The sequence below is a fragment of the Priapulus caudatus genome, unplaced genomic scaffold (genome assembly GCF_000485595.1).
Source record: "Priapulus caudatus unplaced genomic scaffold, Priapulus_caudatus-5.0.1 Scaffold440, whole genome shotgun sequence".
NCBI classification, from domain to species: domain Eukaryota; kingdom Metazoa; phylum Priapulida; class Priapulimorpha; order Priapulimorphida; family Priapulidae; genus Priapulus; species Priapulus caudatus.
Genome location: NW_014577501.1, coordinates 35631 through 62231, shown reverse-complemented (window position 1 = coordinate 62231; position 26601 = coordinate 35631). Strand labels below are relative to the sequence as shown.

Genomic DNA, 26601 nt, shown 5'->3' with positions numbered 1-26601 from the left:
CCAGAGAAACATAAGACTTTGGTAGTAAATACCTTTTGTGTTTATTTACCTTCTTTTTTTATTGAGACGTTCCAATGTCTGTGAAGATGAGGTTACAAGGTATACCATTTTATACTGACGTTTTCAAGTTATTGTCAATGTCATTGAATTTGAAGTTATTGACATGATATAGTATTTCCAAATTCACAATAAACAAATGACGTGAATATTCTTCCGACTCCGAGCACCAGAAACGCATTCGTTGCGATATGCGAAAAATAATGTGGAGAAAGAAAGATAAGAAAAAAAGAATAATGCATAATTCAAGTAAAACTTCAAGCCCGGTGCACACGTTTTACTCAAGTTAAAATGAGCATGCGTCAAAATACTCACGTGTGCGCCTGATTTTCGTAGAGTTTTCTGACGCATACATCAAAAAACATCAAATCACACATGTTAGATGATTTTGACGTCGTGCATCCAAAATGCTCAACGTGTGCGCGCTAGCTGCATAAATTTACTCAACAGTGGTACTCACAGCTATGCGTTTAAATCATTTTAAAGATGACTGTTCCAGTATTGGCTGCGGCACAGTCACGCGATCTACATTACCACATACCTTGAGTAATTTTACTCTTGTTTGCGGCGGACGCTGAAATATTCGCGTGAGTACTTCGACTCGTGCATCATTTTACTTGAGTAAAATTACTCACGTGTGTGCTGCGGCTTTAGGCACATGCCTTCCCGCGCACAAAATTACTTTATTACAAAATGTGAAATATTAACACCTCATTTCCATAAACCTCATAAACCTCAATCATAAATATTTAGTCTCCAAAGCCAAGCTTGAGGATATATATCGAAGTATGACCTATACCTATATCGAAGTATAGTGCCTAACAACACTTCGATACTCCATGATTCATGAAAATAGCTCTCAACAACCAGTTTCTGATACATGGAAAGAATATCTCAACGAATTGTTGGCTAGGAAACACCTATATCCTAGTTTAGCCACCTTGGATTAGTTTAGGACATTTGCGAAAAACATTTGCGGTGTCCCAAACTAGAATTGTGCCAGTGCAAACAAAGCGCCTTCTAGTACTGTACGTAGTACATACTCTATGTGGTGCTCGACAAAGTAGCTCTGAACAACCAGTTTCCAATGCTCGGAGAGATATCTCAACTGAACGCATTTTCGATGCTTGGAAGAATATCCACGTCGACAGACACAACTTGCTTAAAATATTGTATGTACCGTTTGTACACATAAATCTGTGCCCTATTGTAAACTGTACAAAGCACATAATGGATTTTATGCACCTTATGTATCACGAAGTAATATGCACATCTACTAGAACTGTACCAATATACAGATGCGTGATTGATACTTTTTGTGCTTAAAGGACCAGGCTCTTTGCGCGCAAGTTGATTGTTTATAGATGGCGAAATGGTTTTCGCCCGGGCGTTTACTCGCCGTGAAACTGCTGCGGCCGAGAACTGATAATTTTTGAGGATTACAAGGATACATAAATTACATAAAAAATTACATCATGTACTAGATGGCACAAGATCAGAACTGTAACATCTTCCGCACAATAATCCACAGAGCCATTATAGTAAAAATGCGGATGTGCTAATTTTAGTGAAAACTACACAATGTTTTAAACGTTAAACTTTTACTATAGACATATAGATATTCTCACTTAGGCTGCAAGTGTGAGGAAGGCTCCCATATCAACTAGCTGGGTTGCATTGTTGACCGTGAGTCACGATTCATCAGTTTAATCAGTTGGCTCGTGAATCTACAATTTAATATTTTAGAATCCGATGGCCCGTCTAGAAGTCGAGGGAGGCGACAAGAGAGCAAGGGCAAACAGTCTCGTAATATTGCCCTAGAAAGGATCAGAAAGGCCAAATTAACTGGTGAAAAGGTCAAATACGAGGTGAGTATATATATATGCACAGTGTGATATCACCATTTCATAATATAATGTAATATAATGCAATACAATTATATAGGAAATAAATTTATTTTGACTTGAGTATTTAGTAGCTGAGACACCATTATTGTATCCCTCGCGACGAAGTCGGCGGGGATACTATGGTTTCATGTCTCTCCAGCCGCCGCCGCCGCAGACAATTTTCCTTCCGCTCTATAACTCGACCCCTAATTCACCTAGCGCTACCAAACTTGGTATACTTACGCATCTTGAAAAGAAGCTGAGCGGAGTACCAAAACCAGGTCACTGCGACCTTTATTTGACATTGACCTTGACCTTCATCATATTCCCCTTCCGCTTTATAACTCGGCCCCTAATTGACCTAGCGTGACCAAACTTCGTATACTTACACATCTTGGGAAGAACACGAGGGATACGTGTAGTTGGCGACAACTGCCCTTTCTAGTTTTTGTATATAAATAAATAAATAAATAAATATATATGTATATATATATATATATATAATGTAATTAGGCTCATAGGGTCTATGTCCCCCAGGGTACTGCCGGAACGTACCCTGGTAATTATCTAATATGGTTAGGGTTAGGGAGTAGGCGAGGTACGGTACGGCATATTAGATAGTACCAGGGTACGTTCCGGTATACCGGACCGTACCCAGGGCACGTTCTGGCAGTACCTCGCGGGACATAGACCCTCTGAGCCCTAATTAGGCTCGGGCCAAAAACGTTCGTGTGTACAGGCACTTGAAGCGTTTCATCTGTAAACACACGCCGCCGCCATTGCTGCTGCGCTCACTGACACATAAATATATAATAAATATATACACTATATATTTATATGTCAGTGAGCGCAGCAGCAATGGCGGCAGCGTGTGTTTACAGGTGAAACGCTTCAAGTGCCTGTGTCCGTGTGAACGCTCCTTATGACACATCGTCACATGACTGTGTGTGTAGGCATCGGCTATCAGGACGGTTAATCGGGTTATTTGAATGGGATGAGATCGAGCCTGATGAGGTGCTGTTGCGCTCACTCAGACACTTTATCCCTCTGCCGTGGTGTGGTGTTCGTCGTTCCGCATTACGAAATGTAGTGGAATAGAAACTACTAAAGTGCTAGAGCTAGTCGTTCTAAATTCTATCATATTACAGGGGTAGAAATTGACTTTTGAACAAGGGAGTCCAACGGCAACGGACTCCCTACCTTCAAAAACAGGGAGTCCGCAGTAAAATGAGTGAGTCTGCAGACTGAGGTTCAAAATTAATGATATTAACAATAACGCATGTGCTTATTTTTAAGATGCATGCAGTTGCATGTCTGCCAAATTTTCTTTGTACATTACTCATTTAGTCATTAGCTGAAAAAATACAGTAATTCCGCGAGGCCGTGCTCCAGAACTGAACTAGTTAGTATGGCAGAATTTTCAGGGAGTTACACGGACTCCTGCATATGTCAAATCAGGGAGTCCGACAGTAAATCAGGGAGTATTTGACTCTGGACTCCCGTTAATTTTGCACCCTGATATTATGAATGTCATAGCCTAGGTATACAGGAAATATCTTGTCACTGCCTTGTCTCGCTGGTCGGCTTTTATTCCCCATGACATGTATATATTATAATCACCACGGCTCCTGTTATTTTCTAGGAAATGAAACTCCGTGCCAGTGTAGGAACGAGGTTAATACTGTGTATGCACCACTCGAATAATTCATCATTATGTGTATATGTTGCGCGCAATCTTCCGATCTGCACTATTTCAAGATCGCACTGCACATTTTTAAGATCTTGCAGCACAATCTATCAAGCGGCAGACTGCGCTGCAAACTCGAGATTGCGCTGCGCGCAGTCTAAAATATAAACTCCTCTTCTATAATCTGAAGTGGATAATTTGCTTGTTATTGGATATCACTATAGCCTATATATAATAATATTATATTATACGGATCCTCGGACCGTATATTTTAGCTTGTTTCAAGTACCTGTGGAGCAGTGAAAAAAATACACGGGGGCGGCGGGCGAAATCGCCCCCGAAGTTCCAAAAAGAGCTCGCGAAAATGTGATTACGGGGGCGACAGTTAAAAAGAAAACTGTTCGAAATCGCCCCTGAAATTGCACGCCTCGAAGTCAAGGCATTATCATTGGTTACACAAGCCAGCCGCAGCTGCAAAAACTGCTGCAAAACTCGCAATGTCTGTCTCGGCTATGCAGTTGCAATAGCGATTGTGTACGCTTGACTTGCCAGCCAACCATTCCCGATCGCAATCACATCATTCCCGCATATATGCATGCACACGCAGTGTTTCCCCTGCATTGACACGAGCAAGGCGGCTGCCTCGCTCAATTTCTCAGCCGCTACACAGAAATTTATCCCAAAACACCGCCTCGCTGACGAAAATCATTGTTCTTCCATCAATAAACTACACTTTATTGAACTAATATCGAAATAAAGCTCCAAACGTAAAACGTAACGCCGTGTACTCACAATACTGTCAACACGCACACACAATACACGCTAGTCACAACACATGCTAACCATACGAACACCTCTACTCGACGAAGTACAAGTAGTTATCCTCCGCACGCAGTGCCGCGGAGGATATTGTTTTCATGGCCGTTTTGGTTTCGTGTATGTGGCGGTGTGTATGTCTGTGTGTCTTTCCGCTCGATATTTTTGCAACCGTAAGAGTAAGAGGTAGAAACTTCAAACTTGGTCCACAGTTGCATCCTATGGGGCGAGAGAACCCTATTGATTCTGACACTTCCACCCAAGGTCAAGGTCACAGGGTCATTACCTGGTAATTATATTTCGAACACTGATACGTACGTACGCAGAGCTGCGTGTGTTATGATATCGATTTATTCCACTGCGCGCTACAATGCACTGGACCAATGACGAACACAAACAGAAATGACACGCATTCGCTTTATATGCAGAAGAATATTTATACGAATTTATATTTATATATTTATGCGAATTATAATTTTACGCGTAAAGTTTGTAGCTGGGTGAAGTACTGAAGTTGTCTGGTAAAAAGGTTGGCACAGATTTATGTGTACAAACGGTACATACAATATTTTAAGCAAGTTGTGTCTGTCGACGTGGATATTCTTCCAAGCATCGAAAATGCGTTCAGTTGAGATATCTTTCCGAGCATTGGAAACTGGTTGTTCAGAGCTACTTTGTCCGAGCACCATAGAGTATGTACTACGTACAGTACTAGAAGCGCTTTGTTTGCACTGCACAATTCTAGTTTGGGACACCGCAAATGTGTTTTCGCAAATGTCCTAAACTAATCCAAGGTGCTAAACTAGGATATAGGTGTTTCCTAGCAACATATTCGGTTGAGATATCTTTCCATGTATCAGAAACTGGTTGTTGAGAGCTATTTTCCATGAATCATGGAGTATCGGAAGTGTTGTTAGCACTATACTTCGATATAGGTATAGGTCATACTTCGATATATATCCTCAAAGCTTGGGCTTTGGAGACTAATATTTATGATTGAGGTTATGAGGTTTATGGAAATGAGGTGTTAATATTTCACATTTTGTAATAAAGTAATTTTGTGCCGGGAAGGCATGTGCCTAAAGCCCAGCACACACGTGAGTAATTTTACTCAAGTAAAATGATGCACGAGTCGAAGTACTCACGCGAAATATTTTCAGCGTCCGCCGCAAACAAGAGTAAAATTACTCAAGGTATGTGGTAATGTAGATCGCGTGACTGTGCGCAGCCAATACTGGGCACAGTCATCTTTAAAATGATTTAAACGCATACGCTGTGAGTACCACTGTTGAGTAAATTTATGCAGCTAGCGCGCACACGTTGAGCATTTTGATGCACGAGTCAAAAATCATCTAACATGTGTGATTTGAGTTTTTGATGTATGCGTCAGAAAACTCTACGAAAATCAGGCGCACACGTGAGTATTTTGACGCATGCATCATTTTACTTGAGTAAAACGTGTGCACCGGGCTTGAAGTTTTACTTGGAATTATGCATTATTCTTTTTTTCTTATCTTTTCTTTCTTCCACATTATTTTTTCGCAATATCGCAAACGAACGCGTTTCTGGTGCTCGGGAGTCGGAAGAATATTCACGTCATTTGTTTATTGTGAATTTGAAATACAATATCATGTCAATAACTTCAAATTCAATGACATTGACAATAACTTGAACAAGTCAGTATAAAATGGTATACCTTGTAACCTCATCTTCACAGACATTTGGAACGTCTCAATAAAAAAAGAAGGTAAATAAACACAAAAGGTATTTACTACCAAAGTCTTAATGTTTCTCTACTCTATTTCGCCTATAATCACCTGTAAATGCCGGTCAAATGCTCATCTGCAACACACAAGTACACCGCACGCTAGCTGCTGCACACTGACATATAAATATGTAGCAGGTAGGAAAGCGTGCTGCCAAAATTCGCTCGACGCTCGCTTGACGTAACGCGGCCATGATCCCGAGGCGCTCGCCGAGGATTGACACTTTGTGTCTTCCAATCACAGTCTACGCCGCCCCCTTATATACAAACTTCCAGCTCTAATAACTATTACGGCACGGAATCGCCGATCTCACGAACTAGGGCATTCTGCTAGGCTAGAACGGTTTCCTACGATAGAGTTTTGCACAAAAACGAAAATAACACGTCGTTTAGCGCACTAAGCTACGTACTTTTGTTGCATTTTAGCATCTCCGTAATAAGAATAAGCCCCGCCTTCTTCGTTGATGGGCATGAATGGGGCGTCACCGACGTGACCGGTTCCTTTCCCCAGCCTTTCCAGAGATACAGACTAAAACGTACGACACGATTATCCATTCTTTGGCCATCAATCCGAACGTATTTTCCGGCGAACTCGAAACAAAAGGCAGCTGTAAATAGGTCAAAGGTTAGCTCAGCGAGCCACACCGCATTGCCGAGGGCGCAAGAGTCGTTAGTAGCTGCCTTTTGTTTCGAGTTAGGCGGTTAACACATCGAGTTTGCTGGCAACAGAATGGAAAATCGTGTCGTGCGTTTTAGTCTGTATCTGCGAGGAAACGTTTTCGCACGATGCTAGGCGAATGTACTGTGTACGATTTGAACTCAAGTTGGTTGAGTTACGCGTAGTAAATCGTAGGTATTCTAAAGCTAGTAAATAACGAATTTCCTTTGTTTATTGAAGTCACACTCCTTCCCTATTAGTATTATCTACTTCTGATATAATGTAAAGCCATATGTCTAGTCCAGGGTTTCTTCTAAGGGAAAATTAGACAAAGGAGGTAATGGCCAGTTTGGGAGAAAAACGCTCATGATGGATTGAAAGGCGTGCCGTAGATAGGCACGTATTCGGATGCTGCAGGCGGATGCAGGGGAGAGAGAGAGTGAGGGGGTGGGGTGGTGGTCCTAACTGGAACCGCTAGTAGCCCGACTGGTCGTGTTAGAATTGGTCATATATATTGCACTGAAAGGTCACCTCTGGCTCGCGGCCGCACTTTGTCGCAGAGCGTGTGCATTGTCTAGCAGAGCGTGAGGCCGGATACCAGTCTACCCTTCGGCAAAAACAATAACGTGGCTTGCTGCCAGCCGCAGTAGACGATCGATAAACCGTGCGCTCGTGTATGCCCGTGGTAGAATACGAATGCTGCACGTGAACTCGGCCCACGCGCGATTTAAAGCGCGGGAAACAGCATCTATGAATTCATACGATGACACACTCTTATCTAATTAAAGTTTTCCATAACAATGGTCTGGGTCTGGGCTAGTGTAAGTTAGTCAGGGCTAGTGGTTTTCCTCCGTTACTAGCCCGATGGTCTAGTGAAATAAAAAGTTAATGTTGAACCCTGTATATATATATATTTTAACGATTTAAGCAACCTCATACACAGAATCGTAGCTACCTAAACGAGCTCATGGCAGTACACTCCTTATACTGACTGTAGATGGGGCAGGGCTTAACCTAAATTAGTAATCATGCCAAACTGAGGGCACAGACACCTTGAACACGGTAATCACAGAACCAAGAAGTTGTTTTACATTATATTAATTTGTACAATAAAGTCTGGTTTATAAACAAGCTCGTATGTACATTGAAGTCTAGCCGAGAGGCAGAATTGCAAGAAATTCTTTTGTACATATACATGTGCTACATGTTATGGGCGTTTCTTATGGGCATCTTATACATTGCCCCCTAGAGTAACAGTCAGGGTTACATAAAATCAAGAGCTCATAATAGAGATTATTTCTCTATTATGAGCTCTTGATAAAATGGTAGATATGATATTTTTGGTTACGACTATCTATGATTATTTTTTCTACAGTAAATAAAGGATACCGAAAATGCGTTCAAATAGAATTCCAGTCACCTAGTGAATATCTGTTATGGTATGTTGACTATGTGACAGGGTTCTCCAAGCTTTTTAGCTCACCTTAACATCGTCAAGCTGAGCTATTGCCATGGGTCGTCGTCTGTCGTACGTCCGTCCGTCCGTCTGTCCGTCAACATTTGGCTACAGTCAACGATAACCCAGGAACCGTTTGACCCACATGTTTGAAATTGGGTATAGTTGTTGCTGCTATGCTCCCATATTAAACGTCCTATTTTGGAGCACGCCAGTCGACGTACTTTCGAGCCACGGCAATTTTTTGCCAAAAATGGGAATTGCCATTAGTCAGTTCAGGTTCAAAGGATTTTGCTCATTTTTGGTATGTGAATGAATAAGGGATAGGGGTTTTGATATTTAAAAAAAAATTATTTGCAAATTAGGTAGGGTTTGGCAATTATATAGCATATTATATAGACACGCTGATAACAAACAGTCTGTGGTGTCACACTCGTCTGGTTCGTTTTACAAGATTTCATTGACAATATCTTTAATGCAAAATTCCTGCTATGAACATATTATGATTTATACTATTATTATTATATTATTATTATTATGATATAATATTATGATTTATGCTGAAGAAACTCAAGCGATATAGCGCCATCTACGTCAAAATTTGTGGATTCATTTGTTTTATAAATTATTTATAATTTATATATATAATATTATTATTATTTTCACATGAAATCATTACACATATAATTATCAGAGTAAAAAAAAAAGAAAAAAAAAAAACTCCACAAAAAAAAAAAAAAAAAAAAAGAAACAAAAAAAAAAAAAAAAACAAAAAAAAAAAAAAAATGTAAAAAAAAAAAAAAAAAAAAAAAAAAAAAAAAAAAAAAAAAAAAAATATCAAGGGAGTTCTCCCATATCTACTCTTTGTTTTACTAAGTATAATGTACGTCGATGGGTGCCTCAGTTAAACTGACTTCTTCTCACTCACTCATTTGTGTCTTTTTTTGTGGTGAGCTACCGTGTCATTGATGGATTGAGATGGCTTCATTCATTATAGCATGGCGGGTGCTGCCTTGACGGTCCTAGTTTGGCAAATCGCCGAAGGCGCTTTGCGTGCTAGGGGGGCGCCGGGGCTATGATATGTGAGCATGGGGCTATGAATAGATTGGTCTAGATGGCTCTTAGGTATGGCGGTGGCTCTGACTGATAGCCTGGCGGGTTGCCAGGCATAAAAGTTTCCTTGTAGAACTCGGGTATGACTGAATGAAGCATTGATCATTAATATGATATTGAGTGGTAGCAGACTAGTTTATTAATGAGTCTTGTGTATTGAGGTATATTAGGATCATTTCCATATCTGTGTTTACCACACTAGCTGGCATTTAAAGCTGGCTGAAAACAGCGATTGAATATCTGGGCAGGGGCGGATCAGCGGGGGGGAGTGAGGGGGTGCCACCCGCCGCTAAAATTTGAGTTGCCGCTGTTTTTTCTGGCCCACGGAATTTTTTGCTTCAATTTAAAAAAAGTATATATTGTTTTAAGGTCAGAAAAAATACTGAAAAATTAAGTTGATTGTTTTCCGAGTGATTTTTTAGGGGGACGGGGGGCGACTCGCGACTTGTTTTCGAGCTGCGACAGATCGCCGCCAGGCTGCGAACATCGTTGATAACTTTGTTATAGACGTGGTACGCCTCCTGGTAATAACCCCCTCTATATTTTGCTTACAATAATTTCATTCTGAATAGGTTTTTCGATGTCTATCTTTGTCATTTTTCTTAACTTTACAAACTTACTATAGTAGTGACTATTACCTATATTCTCTCTGGCACAGAGCCACTACATTTGGTCTAAATTTGGTAAGCAGTAGTACTGGCACAGGGCGTGTCAGGGGGGGGGGGTTCTGCCGCGTATGAAATATACGCATCCTGATTCATGAGGGAGTGCTAATTTCAAGAATTTGAAGTTGGCTCCCGCAGGTTTCTGCCAGCAAACAGAACCGGGGCGATCTACCCTGTCCCGTTGCTGCCAATTTGGGTTACAGGTTGTACACCCCGCCCACTCGTCCTCGCTCCCCTAGCAATCCTGTACACCGCCCCTGTGCCAATGAGTGAATACTGAGTATGTGTTCTACACGTACAGCAATAATATCAAGAGCTAATCAATACAGAGATGTTAGCAACGGAAAACGGGAAACATAGTGCTATTTCACGCACTACCGTTATCTACTTGGGCCTGCGAGTCTAGAATAATTTCATGGTATTGCATTAAGCAGAATTCCATTGCTCTCTACAACAAGACCAACCGCTTGTCAATACGATACTCCTAGCCGGAGATATCGGCTCCTAAACCTCTCCTCCCACATGCCTTACGCCGCTTCGCATCCACTTTATTCAGCACCTCACACGCGTCTACACATTAGCGTCTTGATAATATATCAGTCGTTGAAATTCAAGTTTTATAGTAAATGTATGAAACGGAAAGCATTAATTAGTACATGTAATTGATTTCAATTTCTTTTGTAATAAAAGTGTGTTCAATCCAATATCGCAGTTTGATTTCACCGGGTACTAGTATTTTGTCGCTCTGATGCAGTTAATTTCAAGCAAGTTGATGGTTTTTGTGGCTTTGTGGATTTTGGCCTTGTACTGGAATTGTCTGGTTTCATTGCTATGACAAGACTTGAAGTACAAAATTTCGCCTCATATTGCTCTGAAAAATGCATAGAAAGAGTCTGATTTTTAAAATGTTCTGCGGGAGGTCTCCCCGACCCCCACCGATTCTTCGCACCTGCGGTCCTCGCGCACGAACCGCTTCAGTTACTACTATTACTATTAGTAGTTGGCTACTATTACTATTAGTAGCGCGGCAGCTGCGCCGCCCCTTCAGTTGCCCCTAACAAAATCTCAAAGTGCCCTTTCCCACCTGCACCCCCCCCCCCTAGACAAAATCCTGCATCCGCCCCTGATCTGGTACATGTCAGTAGTTCATTTACTTAATTTAGCAATTTTTTCACATCAGGATAATAAACTCTGATAGTTTATTATGTCTAGTCTCTTAATATAATAAATATAGATTTTTAGTTGTGCAGCGTTGCCATAGCATATCTTTATAATCAGTATGGTAATCGATTTCGAGATGGATTCTGATACTGTAAAATACACATGTACATACCAAATCCAAATATAGATCTCGTGGCATAGGTTCAACCACAATCTCTGTGTATGGAGATACAATGTGTACTAAGAATCACTTGCGACATGACAGGTAAACATGTCAGGAAAGTGGACTCTTTGTATGTATACAGACATTAATATATGTGTTTTGAAAAAACGTGCAATAGGTGAATGGTGATTATGAAGAACGTGATGCCTTGTACTGTAGACTGCCTTATATTTGTGCCAATATTTATATTTAACTAATGAGACAGCAATTTTGTTAATCAAGCTGTTGTATTTCCTTCAAGGCTAAAATGTTCAAAGTTTAGTATTATGGTTGCAAGGTATTGGCTTTTACAATTACATGTTTTAAGACTGGTTATGTGTATAATGTTTTAAACAGTAATAATTACTTATTGATGTATCTGTCATTCAGGCACAAGAATCGGAAGCAGGTTTCGACTTTGAAAAGCTAGTTTATTTCACAGGAAGACAAATACATAGCGATACCAGCTGGCAAGTACAACACAGTAAGTAATTCTCCCTGTAATATTTATAACATGACACAATATTACATGTTCAGTTAATAAGCGAATGTCTTTAATTGCCTGATACCTTGATGCATTCTCTGAATATTAAAAGGTGCAATTGCATGTGATGGATAAAACCAGGAGTAGATAATAGGGAAAGAGTGTGACTTCAATAAACAAGGAAAATTCATCATTTACTAGCCTTAGAATACCTACGATTTACTACGCGTAACTCAACCAACTTTCAAGAGCTCAAATCGTACACAGTACATTCGCCTAGCATCGTGCGAAATCATTTCCTCGTATACACCAGCAATCCAGACTCCAGAGATACAGACTAAAACGTACGACACGATTATCCATTCTTTGGCAATCAATCCGAACGTATTCTCCGCCGAACTCGAAACAAAAGGCAGCTACTAACGCACTCTTGGTCACTCGGCGAGGCGGTGTGGCTCGCTAGGAGATTGGACATCGACGCAACACTCGGCGAGATAACCTTTGACCTGGCACACAGCTACATACCGGCATACCGGCATACCGGCATACAGCTGGTATGCCTCCCACGCACGCACGCCTACTGCAATCAGCAGCAGCTCCAGCTTCAATCTTCCAGCGAGCCACACCGCCTCGCCGAGTGAGCAAGAATGCATTAGTAGCTGTATTTTGTTTTAAGTTCGGCGAGGAATACGTTCGGATTGATGGCCAAAGAATGGATAATTGTGTCGTACGTTTTAGTCTGTATCTCCGGATTGCTGGTGTATACGAGGAAACGATTTCGCACGATGCTAGGCGAATGTACTGTGTACGATTTGAGCTCAAGTTGGTTGAGTTACGCGTAGTAAATCGTAGGTATTCTAAGGCTAGTAAATGACGAATTTCCCTTGTTTATTGAAGTCACACTCCTTCCCTATTATCTACTTTTGATAAAACCTAGCTAGTTTGGCTCGCTATGAAACTGTTCAATTTAATGTGTAACGTGCTCAAAATTAATTTTGGTAAACTGTCACAGTTTCGTAATGAGCGATACGGAGTGTGACTCAAGGAAGCGAACGAGGGCTCAAGCTGGGCTAGACAATGAAAACGAAATCCTGTCGCTGAGTCCAATCAACTTTAAGCCGGTAAGCACTGACAGGATTTTCACAACTATTCATGTTTTTGCATTTGTTTTCCGTCTTGTTGTGTGCCACAGTATTTAGAAGATTTCTGAATTCTGTGTTTTCCTTTTAACACAATGCTATATTAAATTAGCATGCGTTGTGTCTGTGAGACACCAGGTTTAGACAAGTGATAATCTTTTTCTTTGACAAGTGGTCAGTGACCCTTTTCCAGTTTATGCCTCTTGTGAGATTGTGATACATGTACAATTTGTGTGAATAAACGTGGTTAAATAGTGGCAGCTCGTTATGGGATTTAATTGGCATGCCATGATTTCTGGAAATGACCTCCGTTTATACTGAAAACTGTGATGTGCAGACTTGCATACAGGAAGAAAGGGGATGTGTGCAAGTAAGTCAAGATTGTGCTCTGTTTGTTCCAAGAACGAATTCGTGTCTCTGCTTAACATGTTCACGTATTAGATATTGTAATGTTGAGGATGTGTATGAATTTTACACATTCGGCATCATCATGTGTGAAACTTACACTTGCATCAGCGTTAATCTTTAGTTATTTTTATTCGGTTTCTAATTTTAAACAGTTTCAATTCAAAACAGGTAATTGTTACTATCCGTGTGTCTTAGGTTTGCTGGACTCCATCTCTCAAGCTGACGTCTAATGCTGTGGTACTAATTTTAACCACATTTTAACAGTATTGGGCTTTTTTTAATAAAACATAAGTGGGACAGAAACCACTGAGTGTACGTGTGTGCTATTAATACCTTACTGACTTTTTTGCCACTTGATGTATTTTTTCTACACTTTCTTCTGACTTTTCTTTAATTAATGTCAATGTACCCCATTTACACTATCACAGTTATATCCAGGAACCGAGTATTTATGTATGCTGTGTGATCAAATGTCAAAACTTGATTTTATATATAGAGAGGGAAAAGGAAAGAAATAGAGCGGGGGGAACTGTTAGAGGAGTGAAGCTGGAAAGGCAGTTATCACTACTCGTTAAGACAGACTTTGACGTGTGGACATGATAGTGTAAATAGGGATCAGTTTCTTGGTTTGGCTCATGCATGAATGTCTTGTATTTTCCTCTCTCTTTTTCGTTTGCATAGGAGACTAATGCAAGTATGTGCAAGGTAGCCCAGCAAGGCTGTGTGAATGCCTGCGAAGATGTCACAGCCACAGCATGTTTTCGGAGATTGGTTAGCTGTCATTTTGTTAACCCATTTATTCCATGCCGCTTTATGATTTAAACTTCTAGCGCAGGAAATCGACAATTGTACGTGTAGTGATGATGCTAGACAACACGGCAGATGTTACCTTGTTTGTTGATGTTGCATTGGTAATGTAGCAGACGCTCGTAACGTTTCGTTACATTGCTTGTCAACGTAACAGACGCCCGTAACGTTTCGTTACATTGCTTGGCAACGTAACAGACGCCGGTAACGTTTTGTGACATTGCTTGGCAACGTAACAGACGCCGGTAACGTTTTGTGACATTGCGTAGCAACGTAACAAATGCCGGCAACATTTTGTGACATTACTTGGCAACGTAGCGCAGTGGCAGACGCCTGTAACGTTTCGCGGCCTTGCAGTAGACGTCCATAGCATTTCATCAGGAGTGTGTAATATAGATATCCATATTATCAGGAGTGAATAATAATAGATTGAACTAGAAACGAGCAGTTGTCGCCAACTACATGTATCCCCCGTGATCTAGTATGAATGGAATATCTCTGTAAGGATCGACGTAGAAGGCAGGTTAAGTTAAATATGTCACAAAGACAAAGGTTTGTTAGACAACTGGTGTGCCTCAGATGTGCAAGTATATGGAATCTGGTTACCCTAGGAGGCCGAAGAGGAAATGTAAGTCGACGGTGAAGGTCAAACTAAGGTCAAGGGCAGTGGTGGTTTTGGTATGCGACAGACCTTCTGCCCAAGAGGCGGAGTCATCGTTGCCATGGTAACAACATTTTTGTAGAAATATTGTAGAACCTGTAACTTGTGCTGTTTTTACCCGATTGTCATGGAATTTGGCACACAGGGCCGATATAACATGTCCTATATATATATATATATATATATATATATATATATTTGATGACAATCATAAATTTAAATATAAATTTAAATACAAATTTTAATACAAATTTTAATACAAATATTAAATTTAAATTTTAATATAAATTTAAATATAAATTTTAATACAAATATAAATTTCATGACAATCGAGTAAAAAGTGCAGAAGTTACAAGTTCTAGAATATTTCGACAAAAAATGTTGTTACCATGGCAACGATGACTCGGCCCACACCAAAAACGATTGGCGTCTTCGCTTTACGATAACGCACCTTCATGCAAAATTTTAAGATGATCCGAGAAGAACTGCAGCCGGTAGAGCGTTCACAAGGAAATCTCTGCGGCGGCGGCGCGACGATGCTAAACCCATAGTATCATGATAGGATCAATTATTATTCACTCCTGATATCATACACTCCTGATTTTGTAGTATAGCGTGGTGTCATGGCATACGATCAGGCATTCATCTAATGCGCATTGCAGTGGATTCTTGGAATTGTTCTGAGGCATCGTCCGTTTGTATCGATGTATTCATCCTCACGAATGCAGTACGTTGTGCAGCAATAGGTGCCGTACACTGTAGTACAGTGGTGGTGGTCGTCGCCCAGTAGTCGACAGTACTGTTTCGTTCGTGCGCTTGCTAGGATGGGGCAGCGACAGTAGCCTTGCTGGGTGGCTCTGCTTCGCTCGTTATGTGCTGCCCCTCGCTTGATGTATGTTCAGATTGCTAGTCCCAAGTGTTCCATGTGTGATTACAAGGCAAATAAATGTGTGAAGGTGTCGGGTATTTGCTTACTCGGTGCATGGGTATATATATAGGTATGTATCACGAAATATTAGTTGAATTCTGATTCTATTGATCATGCAAGCAGATTGAATCAATGCTTAAATAATATATATTCAGTTGGCGTGGCGTTATAGCAATGAGACTGTAAGCTTGAAATTTGTTCATTACAATTAAGCTTGGAAATTTGTGTAGTAATATAATAGCAGGAGTGCTTCAGCAGCAGCAGTCATTCAAGTCTATTCATTGTTTGTTCATGTTCTCCTCATAACAGTACAGATGTTGACCATACTTCTATCAGCTATTGAGTCTGAGTATCAGCAGTGCCCCCCGCCCAACCCAACCAACACCCTATGTACAGTGGTGCCGGCTTTATCGGCCCTCGGATAAACGGGTGCATTTATCATTTCAAAAATGGTCCTTGCGCATCATTTTTATCGTAAAATGTACACGACCACAAAACGTTTTTAGGGCTAAACTTTAGGTGTATTGTGCACTGTGTGTAATGTACAAGTAGCAATTAAGGGCATGCATGTGTAATTGGAAATGTTTTCACTGCTTAATCGGGACTAGCTCCAAGAAACGGTCATACATCATAAGATCGTGTGTATTGTCCTTAGTCTCGGACATTTTCATGGTTCCCAACCTCTCCAGATAAAGCCGGGACGACTGTATTATATACATGTAATCAGGAGTGAATAATAATAGATTAATCTATTATTATTCACTCCTGATGCTCCTGATGTAATCATGGGCAATGTGCTATGGGCTACAGATCAATGGCACATAACCCTAACATTAATTTTGCCTACTCTAGGCATAACATTACTGCTAACCCTAATCATAACATTACTGCTACCTCTAATAACATAACCCTACTACACAACATCACTATTATTAATTCCACTACGAACCCTAAGGACCAAGTAATCATGCACATTGCAATGTTACATCTAAACATCAAGGTATTGTGTACAATGCCCTGCCTAACTCTATAGCTGTATTTGTAACATTCTCACTGTTTTTAATGAATAGACATTATAGGGACTGTAGTGGATGTAGTTCACAATGGTATAAATATAATGATACACCTTTGATGATATGATATATTATCATCAGTTTATTGGTAGATATTCACAACACAAGTTGTTGGGTAAGTATATATGTGGGTGCATGTCTATATGCATACATGGTAAAACATTTGAGGTGTGCATGTCTGGTTTTTGTATAATTTAAAAAACAGAATATATCAAAAGGCAGTAGAATATCACAGTGTGCAACAAACCATCTATCCATCCATATTTATGGAGTTACATTATTTTAGTAAATCATGGACTCACTCAATTTCCTAAAATACTGTACTGCGCTGTCTGAACAAAAACCTGTGAACCACCAAGCCCACCTGCTGTCAGTGCGCATCAGTTTGTGCATGTTTTTTTTTACAGGCGCTCTGTTCAATGGCTCCTTACAGCGATGAGGCGAAGGCGGAAGAAGAACGCGAAAAAGTCGACTACAGCATTCGAATATCGATGGAGTTGGCAGAGTCTGGAACCGGTACGTGAGAACGTGCCGGCTCTACCGGTCGATCCCTCGACGCACTGAGTGTTCCCGCGGTCTTAATTGCAGACAGCCATTTATTTTTGCACTTTTATTTTTGCGTTGGGCGCTCTTTGATGTTCCTCGGTCGTTGTTTGCAGCAGTCAGCATTAGTGAGGGCAGGGGGTGCGAGTTTACCCAAGGTTAGTCGGCCAGCTTTGTCCACAATTAATCTCCAATCCCCATGTAACTTTCTCTGCATGCCAGCAGTGTTCTGAACACTGAAACACCTAGCCCCCTGCTCTTTCCACACGCACGCGATCACACGTCCACACACATGCCTGCACACGGATGCACACACTCTCCCTCTCTCTCTCTCTCTCTCTCTCTTCTCTCTCTCTCTCTCTCTCTCTCTCTCATCTCTCTCTCTCTCCCTCCCTCCCTCCCTCCTCCATCCCTCCTCCTCCCTCCCTCCCCTCCCTCCCCCTCCCTCCCTCTCCTCCCTCCCTCCTCCCTCCTCCTCCCTCCCTCCCTCCCTCCGCTCCTCCCTGGTTTCCACTCTCTCCTCTCGTCTCGTCTCTGGCTCTCTCACCCGTCTCTCTCTCTCTCTCTCTCTCTCTCTCCCACTTCCCCTCTCTCTATAGTTAATCAACACTCCCTGGAATTGCAGAGTTGCATGATGAATCCGGCATAAGCCGGCGCACCGCAGCGCATGCTGTTGTTTTCGCGTGGAAAACGTCGCTGTTTCTGCATGACTTTGTTTTCATCCACCAGCTCCCCGGCCGGTGCGGGTGTACGCAGACGGAGTCTACGACATGTTCCACCAAGGTCACGCCAGACAGCTCATGCAGGCGAAGAATGTCTTTCCACGTGTCTACCTGATAGTCGGAGGTGAGCTTCCCACCCCTCCGCGCCGTGCGAGTCTCTCTCTGTTTGACAGAGAGATTTGTGCCACCCTCAGTGTTCAGCACATGGATTTAACGTGAGAACGTACTGGAACAAAAGTAATGACATGCGTATCCGTGCATGTTTGACATAGAGATTTAATGCGAGAACGCACAAAAATGAATGTAATTATTTGCATATCCTTTCATGCATAGCATGGGAATTTTTAAAGTCATTATTTCAAACACCATCCTGACAGCCTGACGGTTCTCGTACTTAGGTATTTAATGTGGAAACCTGTTTGAGCAAATGTTAATGTAAAATGCGGTAACGTAACTAACAGACGGAGAATTCCTGCCTGGTGCACGAACTGCGTACCTCTTCATGTTTGACATAGGGGTTTGTCATGAGTACACGTGCGTGTGAAAAATGTGTTTACATAGCGGATAGAGCATCATTCATGTAAAGTATGAAGATCATGTAGTCTCGTCACAGCTTGTCAGGCCGATGGTGTTTATTCAGATCTTAGCTGACGGTCAGACAGCAGGTACCTGACAGTCAAGATCATATAGTATCTCTTGTTCGACCGAGAGTCCCATGGCATTAGGTCCCTACAAGCAGCCATGTAGTACACGCATCAGATGCCCCTAATGTTTTGAGATCGAGCATGTTATGTTGCATTTGTAAATACTTGCAATGTGTTCGTAATTATTCTAGCGCCGATATTTCAGGCTGACAATTGCACGCGTTAGAGAGAACTGCGTGTTATCGCGTGTTGTTTTTCTTCGCTTCCCTCACTGTGTAGTTGCCTGTGATGAGGACGTACACACTCTGAAGGGCAAGACTGTATGTACAGAAGGCGAGCGATACGAGGCGCTGAGACATTGCCGCTATGTGGATGAGGTCTACACAGCCTGCCCCTGGGTGATAACCACAGAGTTTCTGCAAGAGAACAAGGTGATTGCAACTCGAATTCAGCTATGACAGAAACAGCAAGTGCCATGGTCGCCCCTGTATTATTAATAGTACGAATAGTTAATAATATAGACCCCTGTGAGTGCCCACAGTAATATCAGAAGTAGATAATAGGTACTATCTACTTCTGGTAATATGTATCATGCTTCTAATCGCTGAAATCAAAGGGGTTATGAAGACTGTACCAGTCTTTTGTTGATAGATGAGAGGTTACAAGAGAGGCGCCGAGTAGAGAGTGATATTGGAAGGGATTTAGGTACAAGTGGTTTCAGTCAGTGGAGATGCATGTTGGAAGGGTGGGGTCATTGGTGGTCTCGTTAGAGAAGATAGAACGGTTAGATGGGTAGAGACAGGTGGTGTCAATGGAGTATAGTATGTTAGAATGATACGCACAGGCATGCCAGGGGTGGTTTTGGGAAAGAGGCAGCTTGTTTCATCTAGAAATACACATAGCATGGGTCAGCGTATGTGCATCATTTGACAATTATTTTTTCAACGTTTTCTTCTTTCATGCAAGATTGACTTTGTTGCTCACGATGATCTTCCATATGGTGGAACCGAAAGTGAAGACATATACAAGCCACTTAAGGACAAAGGGATGTTCATAGCAACACAACGAACCGAAGGTGTGTTTGGAATTTTGTCAGATATTCTCACGGGGTAGTGGGGAAGCTAACTAGTCGATGTTCGGCAACTCTATCTCAATACTGCAGTAGCCAGTTTTTTTTTATTTCCTGAACTTGTTGCTGTTGATCTATCAGTATACATTGAGATTTGCTTGGTTGTATCATTTATTTCTGAACTCTGCACAACTGACTCAGTGCACTTTAAAATACGTGTGGTTACATAATATACTTCTGGCCTTGGTGCTGTTGACCTATCAGAATACTAGTCTATGAGATATGCATGATTTTGTAATTTTTTTCCAAATTTGTTACTACTGACCAATCAGTTAATTTTGTGACACCTGTGGTCATGTAATAAACTTCCGAACGTGTTGCTATTGACTTATCAGAGTGCTTTGAGATACGTGTGGTCGCGTAATGTGTTTCCGAACTCGGCACAACTGACCTATCAGTGCACTTTGAAATATGTGTGATTGCATAATATACTTCTGAACCAGTCGTTACTCATCCATCAGAATACTTTGAGACATGTGTGGTTGTGTAATTTACTTCCAAACTTGTCATTATTGACCTATCAGAATACTTTGGGATACGTGTGGTTACATAATATACATCCGAACAAAATTGCTTTTATTAATCTATTAGAATCCTTTGTGATCTGCGTAGTTACAAAATCGATTTCCCAGTAACTTTCTGGAAGGAAGTATTCGCTTACCTTGCTTAATCCAGCGTCATCTTCATCGATAACCAGACGACTGGGTACCAATCTGTAGCTTTCGGTATCTATGGCTGTCTGATATACCAAGTCTTGCTTTTAGGTATCTCTACGTCGGACGTGGTGGCGAGAATCGTGCGTGATTACGACGTCTACGTCAGGAGGAATCTTGAGCGAGGGTATTCAGCCAAGGACCTCAATGTTGGTTTCTTCAAGGTAACTAGTGCGCACCTCGACAAGCGTAACAAATAGCCGTATGACGGTTAGCTGTAATCGAGGTATGAGTAATGCAGTAAAGACGTCCACGTGGTGACTATGTTGGCACTACTAACCCTAGTGAAATGGAGTGGCAGTTTTTCTAAAAAAAAATCTAATGCACACCCACGCAGTGGTGTGCTAACTCTAGACCACTACCCAGTAGCCAATTGGTTGCTGACTATTTTAATTCAAAACAGGATAATAAGTGCAAAACAATTAATAAAAAGACGAGACCGTGTCCATCGAAAGATGAAAAAATCTGCTCATGCTTCCCACAAGGCCATATTCAAAGAACTGAAAAGTGCTGTTCAACGCGGACTACGCAGAGCATACTGGAGACATATTGAGGATATCGTCCAACCCACAATCGATGGCTCCGGCGGTATCCACAACTGCAAGAAAAGATTCTGGTCCTACATAAAACACAAGAAGTCAGATGGAAACAACATATCTCCACTGAAGGATCAGGGCCATCTGTTTACTGGAAGTGCTGATAAGGCAAATATTCTCAACTCGCAGTTTGAGTCAGTCTTCTCACCCAAGATAACGTTTACCAGGGATCAGTTTAAACGCCGCTGCCCTATGAAAGGCTATTACTCTGCAGCTGATGATATTAAGTTTACAACACCAGGTGTGGAAAAGCTGCTGCAGGGCCTCAAGCATGGTAAGGCTCCAGGACCTGACAATATGCGTCCTCGTGTACTGAAGGAGTTATCGAAAGAAATTGCGCCAATCCTAACTATGATTTTCCAAGCCTCCTACAACTCGGGTGAAGTCCCGCAAGACTGGCGAAATGCAAATGTTGCACTAATTTTTAAAAAAGGTTAGAGGTACCTGGCTGAAAATTATCGACCGGTGTCACTGCCGTGCATCAGCTGCAAAGTCATGGAGCACATTGTGACATCTCACATCATGTCTCATGCAGATAAACACAACATTCTCAACCCGCTTCAACATGGTTTCTGGAAGGGTGTCTCCTGCGAAACTCAGCTTCTTGACTTTGTGGACGATGTGTCCAAAAGCATGGAAGTTGGAAAGCAGGTCGACTGTGTAATAATGGACTTTTCAAAAGCCTTTGACAGGGTAAACCACAGCCTACTCGTTCACAAGTTAAATCACTATGGCATCCGAGGTAAAACCAACACCTGGATTAGTTCGTTCCTGTCAGATCGAATGCAGACAGTCGTCGTCGACGGAGAGAGATCTGATCGACCCTGTTAATGTAGAATCAGGAGTCCCACAAGGTTCAGTGCTTGGACCTTGCCTGTTCCTGTTCTACATAAACGACATCCCGGAGGATACACAAGCAACCATTCGACTTTTTGCAGATGACACATTGATTCATATAGCTCTGACTAAACCACAAGATTCACAAATACTGCAGAATGTCTTGGACCAACTAGCAGTCTGGGAAGACAAGTGGATGATGAAGTTCCACCAAGACAAATGTCTGGTCCTGACCATCACCAGGAAACTTCAACCAACCTGTTACCCATATGCTCTACGCGGACATACCTTAGACGTGGCCACATCAGCCAAGTCCCTGGGTGTCACACTAACATCAGACCTTCGATGGCACAACCACATCAGCTCAATCTGTAGTAAAGCAAATAGAACCCTATCATTCCTGAGAAGGAACCTAAATATTTCCTCAATGGAAGTTAAGTCACTTGCCTATACCTCATTGGTTAGGCCCACGGTGGAGTACGCCAGCACGGTATGGGATCCATATCAGGCGCAGGACTGCCAACATCTTGAAATGGTCCAAATACGAGCAGCGAGATACGTCTCAAACCGCCACCACAACAGGTCGAGTGTTACTGACATGCTTGAAACACTTAACTGGCCGACGCTGGAGTCAAGACAAAGGGGTTGCCCGTTTGGCTATGATGTACAAGCTCGTCTACGGCATGGTCAACTTGGATACCAACAACCGTCTGATACCACCTACTCGAAGCACCAGGAACATGTCAGAGCACTCTTTTCAAATCCCATCCTGCAGATGTGACTACAGGAAAGGCTCCTTCTTTCCCAGGTCTATTACAGAGTAAAACGCCTTACCCACTGAAGTGATGACAACCGAGAATCTATGTTCCTTTATATCTCTGATTACTGCCTAAAACGACATCAGGGCAGTTTTTTAAGTAAAAATTGTTTCTTTTTTTGTTTTTTGTTTTTGTTTTTTTTAGATAATCAAAGGGAAGGGAAATTTTATTTTAGTTTCAACTAGCGCCTCCCGTTGGCAGAATCATCAGTATGTTGATGGTGGCCAATATAGAGTAGAAGTAGAAGTAGAAGTAGAATTGAGACTATAGTGGTGCACACTTTCACAAGAAAATAGCCATGACTCAACTATAGCATATCATAAAGAGCTAATAATATCTCGGTATATACCTAGGTATTATTACCTCTTGATAACATTACTAATAACGATTGACTATCACTCGAAAGCTTGTTTGTGGTTTGCTGCATCCGTCTGTATAGTAACTTATCTGGGATGTTCACAGGAGAAAACATACCACCTGCAAAACAAGGTGGATGCAGTGAAAATGAAGGCCAAGTCATATCAAGAGAAAGGCAGGAACCTGGTGCAAAACATAGAGCAGAAAAGTAACGACCTAATGATGAGATGGGAGGAAAAGTCAAGAGATTTTATCAGCAACTTCCTTCTTCTTTTTGGAAAGGAGGGCAGAATTGTAAGTGCTGCTACAGTGTGATATTTAGAAGTTACAACATGGTTTTTAGAAACTAAAGTTAGCATATAGCTTCAACTATTCCTCAGGGATTGATCGACTAAATTTACAAATGGCCAGATCCTGTAACTCCACCTTTGCATCATATAAGTACACACAGAGGTGTTTGGACGTGACTTAAGATTATAGACCCTAAACCTAAACTTCAACACTAACTCCTAGCCCAAATCTTAACCGCTAAACTGAACCCTAACCCTTAATTACCCTGAACCTTAACCTTAACCCTTACCCCTAACCTTAACCCTAACCCTTACCCCTAACCTTAACCCTAACCTTTACCCCTAATCTTAAGTATGAACCTGACCCTTATCCTCAACCGTAACCCCAGCTGTATCCTTTGCCTAAAGAATCTGCTTCAACAGGAGTGTTTTCTCTTGGTGCAAGTTTAGACTCTGACCTTTACCCTTTCCGTAACTCTAATCCTAACCCCTAACCCAGACTTTAACCCCCCAATCATAACTCTAACACTAACACTAACTGTAACACCTAACCCTAAACCTAACACTAATAACTGTAGCCCCTAACCCTAACACTATCTCTGAACCTAATGCTAACCGCTATCCTTGTTTCTGGTAGAATCAGCTGTGGCAGGATGGCAAGGGTAAGATCAAGCAGGCCATCTCGCCGCAGAACAGCCCTGAGCGGGAAGATGAGTTCCTCTACGAGCCGCCAAGCATGAAGATGGCGCGATACGACGATACGCACGCCGCCGGCTCCGCCTACGAGGGCTACCGCCGCACCACGCTATGATCGGTGGACGTGCCCGTGCCACGGCCGTCAACGCAGTCGCACGCGACATAGCATTTAATATTCGGTGCATCAGGTGTGAACTTTGGTCATCAGGGTTACCGGGTGCATGCGAGCAGCCGTTAGATATTAGTGGGCTTTCGAACGATTTACCGCAGTGTCGGCAGGTGAAGGTAGTTTAGGTTCACTAGATGTGATTGCACGTCGGTGAAGGATAATGCCTAAGTCTGTGACGACAGTGAGAATAAGTTTCTTACATCTTGTCGTCTCGTCTGTCCATACAGGTATGTCAATATTTTGGTAACAGATGATGCTCACACGTCGTTATGCAACAGAAACGTATAGTTGTATCTGAGAAATGTCGAATTGTTAAACTGCTCGTGGAAGTGCTGCTTATAAATAGGCCGGTATAGGCAGATAAATTATAATTTTCATATAAGTATCTTTTGTGCAATATTTATGGCCTATATGTGAGGAAGTGAAATTTATAAGGTTAATATCTGAGTTAAAAATATTTGCCTCAGTATTTTATGGAGACATGAACCATTAAGCCTAGCGCAGACTTGTGACTTTTTCATGCAACTTGGCTGCGATTCTAGAATCGCAGCCGAGTTGCATGAAAAAGTCGCAAGTCTGCGGGAACGTGCAACTGCAACTCGTAGCGATTCTGGTCGCTTGCAACAAGTTGCAAGAAATCAAACCGGTTTGATTTTCAGCAACTGGTCGCTCGGAATCGCTCCGAAATCGCATGTGTGTGGGTAATATAAGTCATGGGAAGACAATGGAAAGAGAATGGAAAGAAACGACTGCTGTTAACAGCAGTCGCTTGCATGCGCATACACGGTGAAGCGTGCGTCCGATCGCATGCGGTTGCAGGTTGCAGCGACGAGCAATCAAAAGTCGCAAGTCTGCGCTAGGCTTTACAATGCGTGCTTATGGGTAGCAACCTAAAGTAGTTCCATTGTTGCCGTAGACATACTGTCTATATCCTATCCATCGTTGCATGCTCTTGGCAGCAGTAAATGCTGTAGTATTGTGAACAGAGTATGATTCAAAACAGAAACAGAGATTTTTGTGCTATAAAGATTGATTCATTATTCATCAAGTTTCTTTAGTGTGTAATAGAGTTATCTTAATTTCCTACTGTGTGTCTCTCAATCGCCAGTCTAAGAGATTTGAGTCACATAGGTAATTCGGAAAGTGTCCTGGATCAGAGGAAACTGATGGTTTTCAGTATGAAAAGGGTATATTTGTAGGTTTATGTTTGCCATCGCCACTGCATGCGCATACGTAGTCCACGACACATATTCATTTGGAAAGAGCTATAGCACACATTCTCCCAACCATGCTTGCAGTAGACTTCAATCATCACCATCATCTAATGTCTTGGACGTTGAATTAGGATCTTAAGTGTGTATAGTATAGTTTGCATAAGGAGGGAAGGTGATGGTGAGAGGCAACTGATTAATATGCGATAATATATTAATAGCAATGTTGCAGGAATCTTTTCTTTCATTGTCTACATAGTGTGAGGAGAGTTTTTCTATTTCCAGTAAATTTTACTTATAATAGAAAATTGCTTTGGAACCGTGCTTAATATTAGTTGCGAGGCATGTATACCTATCTGTTTTTAAGTGCCAATGTATTGAGTTAAAGTTGTGATTATGACAAAAAAACTTCCAAGCATTACCATACTGAAACTAAGTGAACTAAACTGAAAACTAACTGTTATTTTTGTTTGTTTTGTTTTTAGTTTCATAAAATTAGCAAACCATTCGTGTAGTCACAGCGATGATAATTATTGTTGTATTGCCGTTTATTTGTTGTTGTCAGTGTCGCTGCTGCTGCTGCTGCTACTGCTACTACCAGGAGTGTATCAAAACACTGCTGATTTTGATACACTCCTGCTACTACTATACTACCACTACTGTTGGTACTGCTGCTGCTGTTGCTGCTGCTGCTGGTGGTAATCCTGCTGCTGCTGTCACTGATCTCACCATTATTGCTATGATTGTGATTCATACAATCAGGCAGCGTATAAATGATTTTTTGACAGTATGGAATAGAAATAGTGTTGACGTCATTAAGTTATATGCCATGGCTGTTGGGAAATTCGTTTACCTATTGTAAAGCAGCGATAAATATATGGTACTGTCTTGCGGTATCATTATCAGCAGA

General features: G+C 41.6%; 1 protein-coding gene across 1 annotated transcript; it reads left to right on the top strand.

The window, feature by feature from the left end:
• The first annotated feature begins 11856 nt into the window (after window positions 1–11856).
• Window positions 11857–25029, top strand: LOC106810441 (choline-phosphate cytidylyltransferase A-like). Its single transcript, XM_014813800.1, has 9 exons — window positions 11857–11950; window positions 12963–13071; window positions 17374–17482; window positions 18239–18355; window positions 19155–19306; window positions 19842–19950; window positions 20769–20881; window positions 23431–23619; window positions 24253–25029. Exons 2-9 carry the CDS (start codon window positions 12970–12972, stop codon window positions 24424–24426), a joined length of 1065 nt encoding a protein of 354 aa, XP_014669286.1. The 5' UTR covers window positions 11857–11950; window positions 12963–12969; the 3' UTR covers window positions 24427–25029.
• Window positions 25030–26601: the final 1572 nt, after the last annotated feature.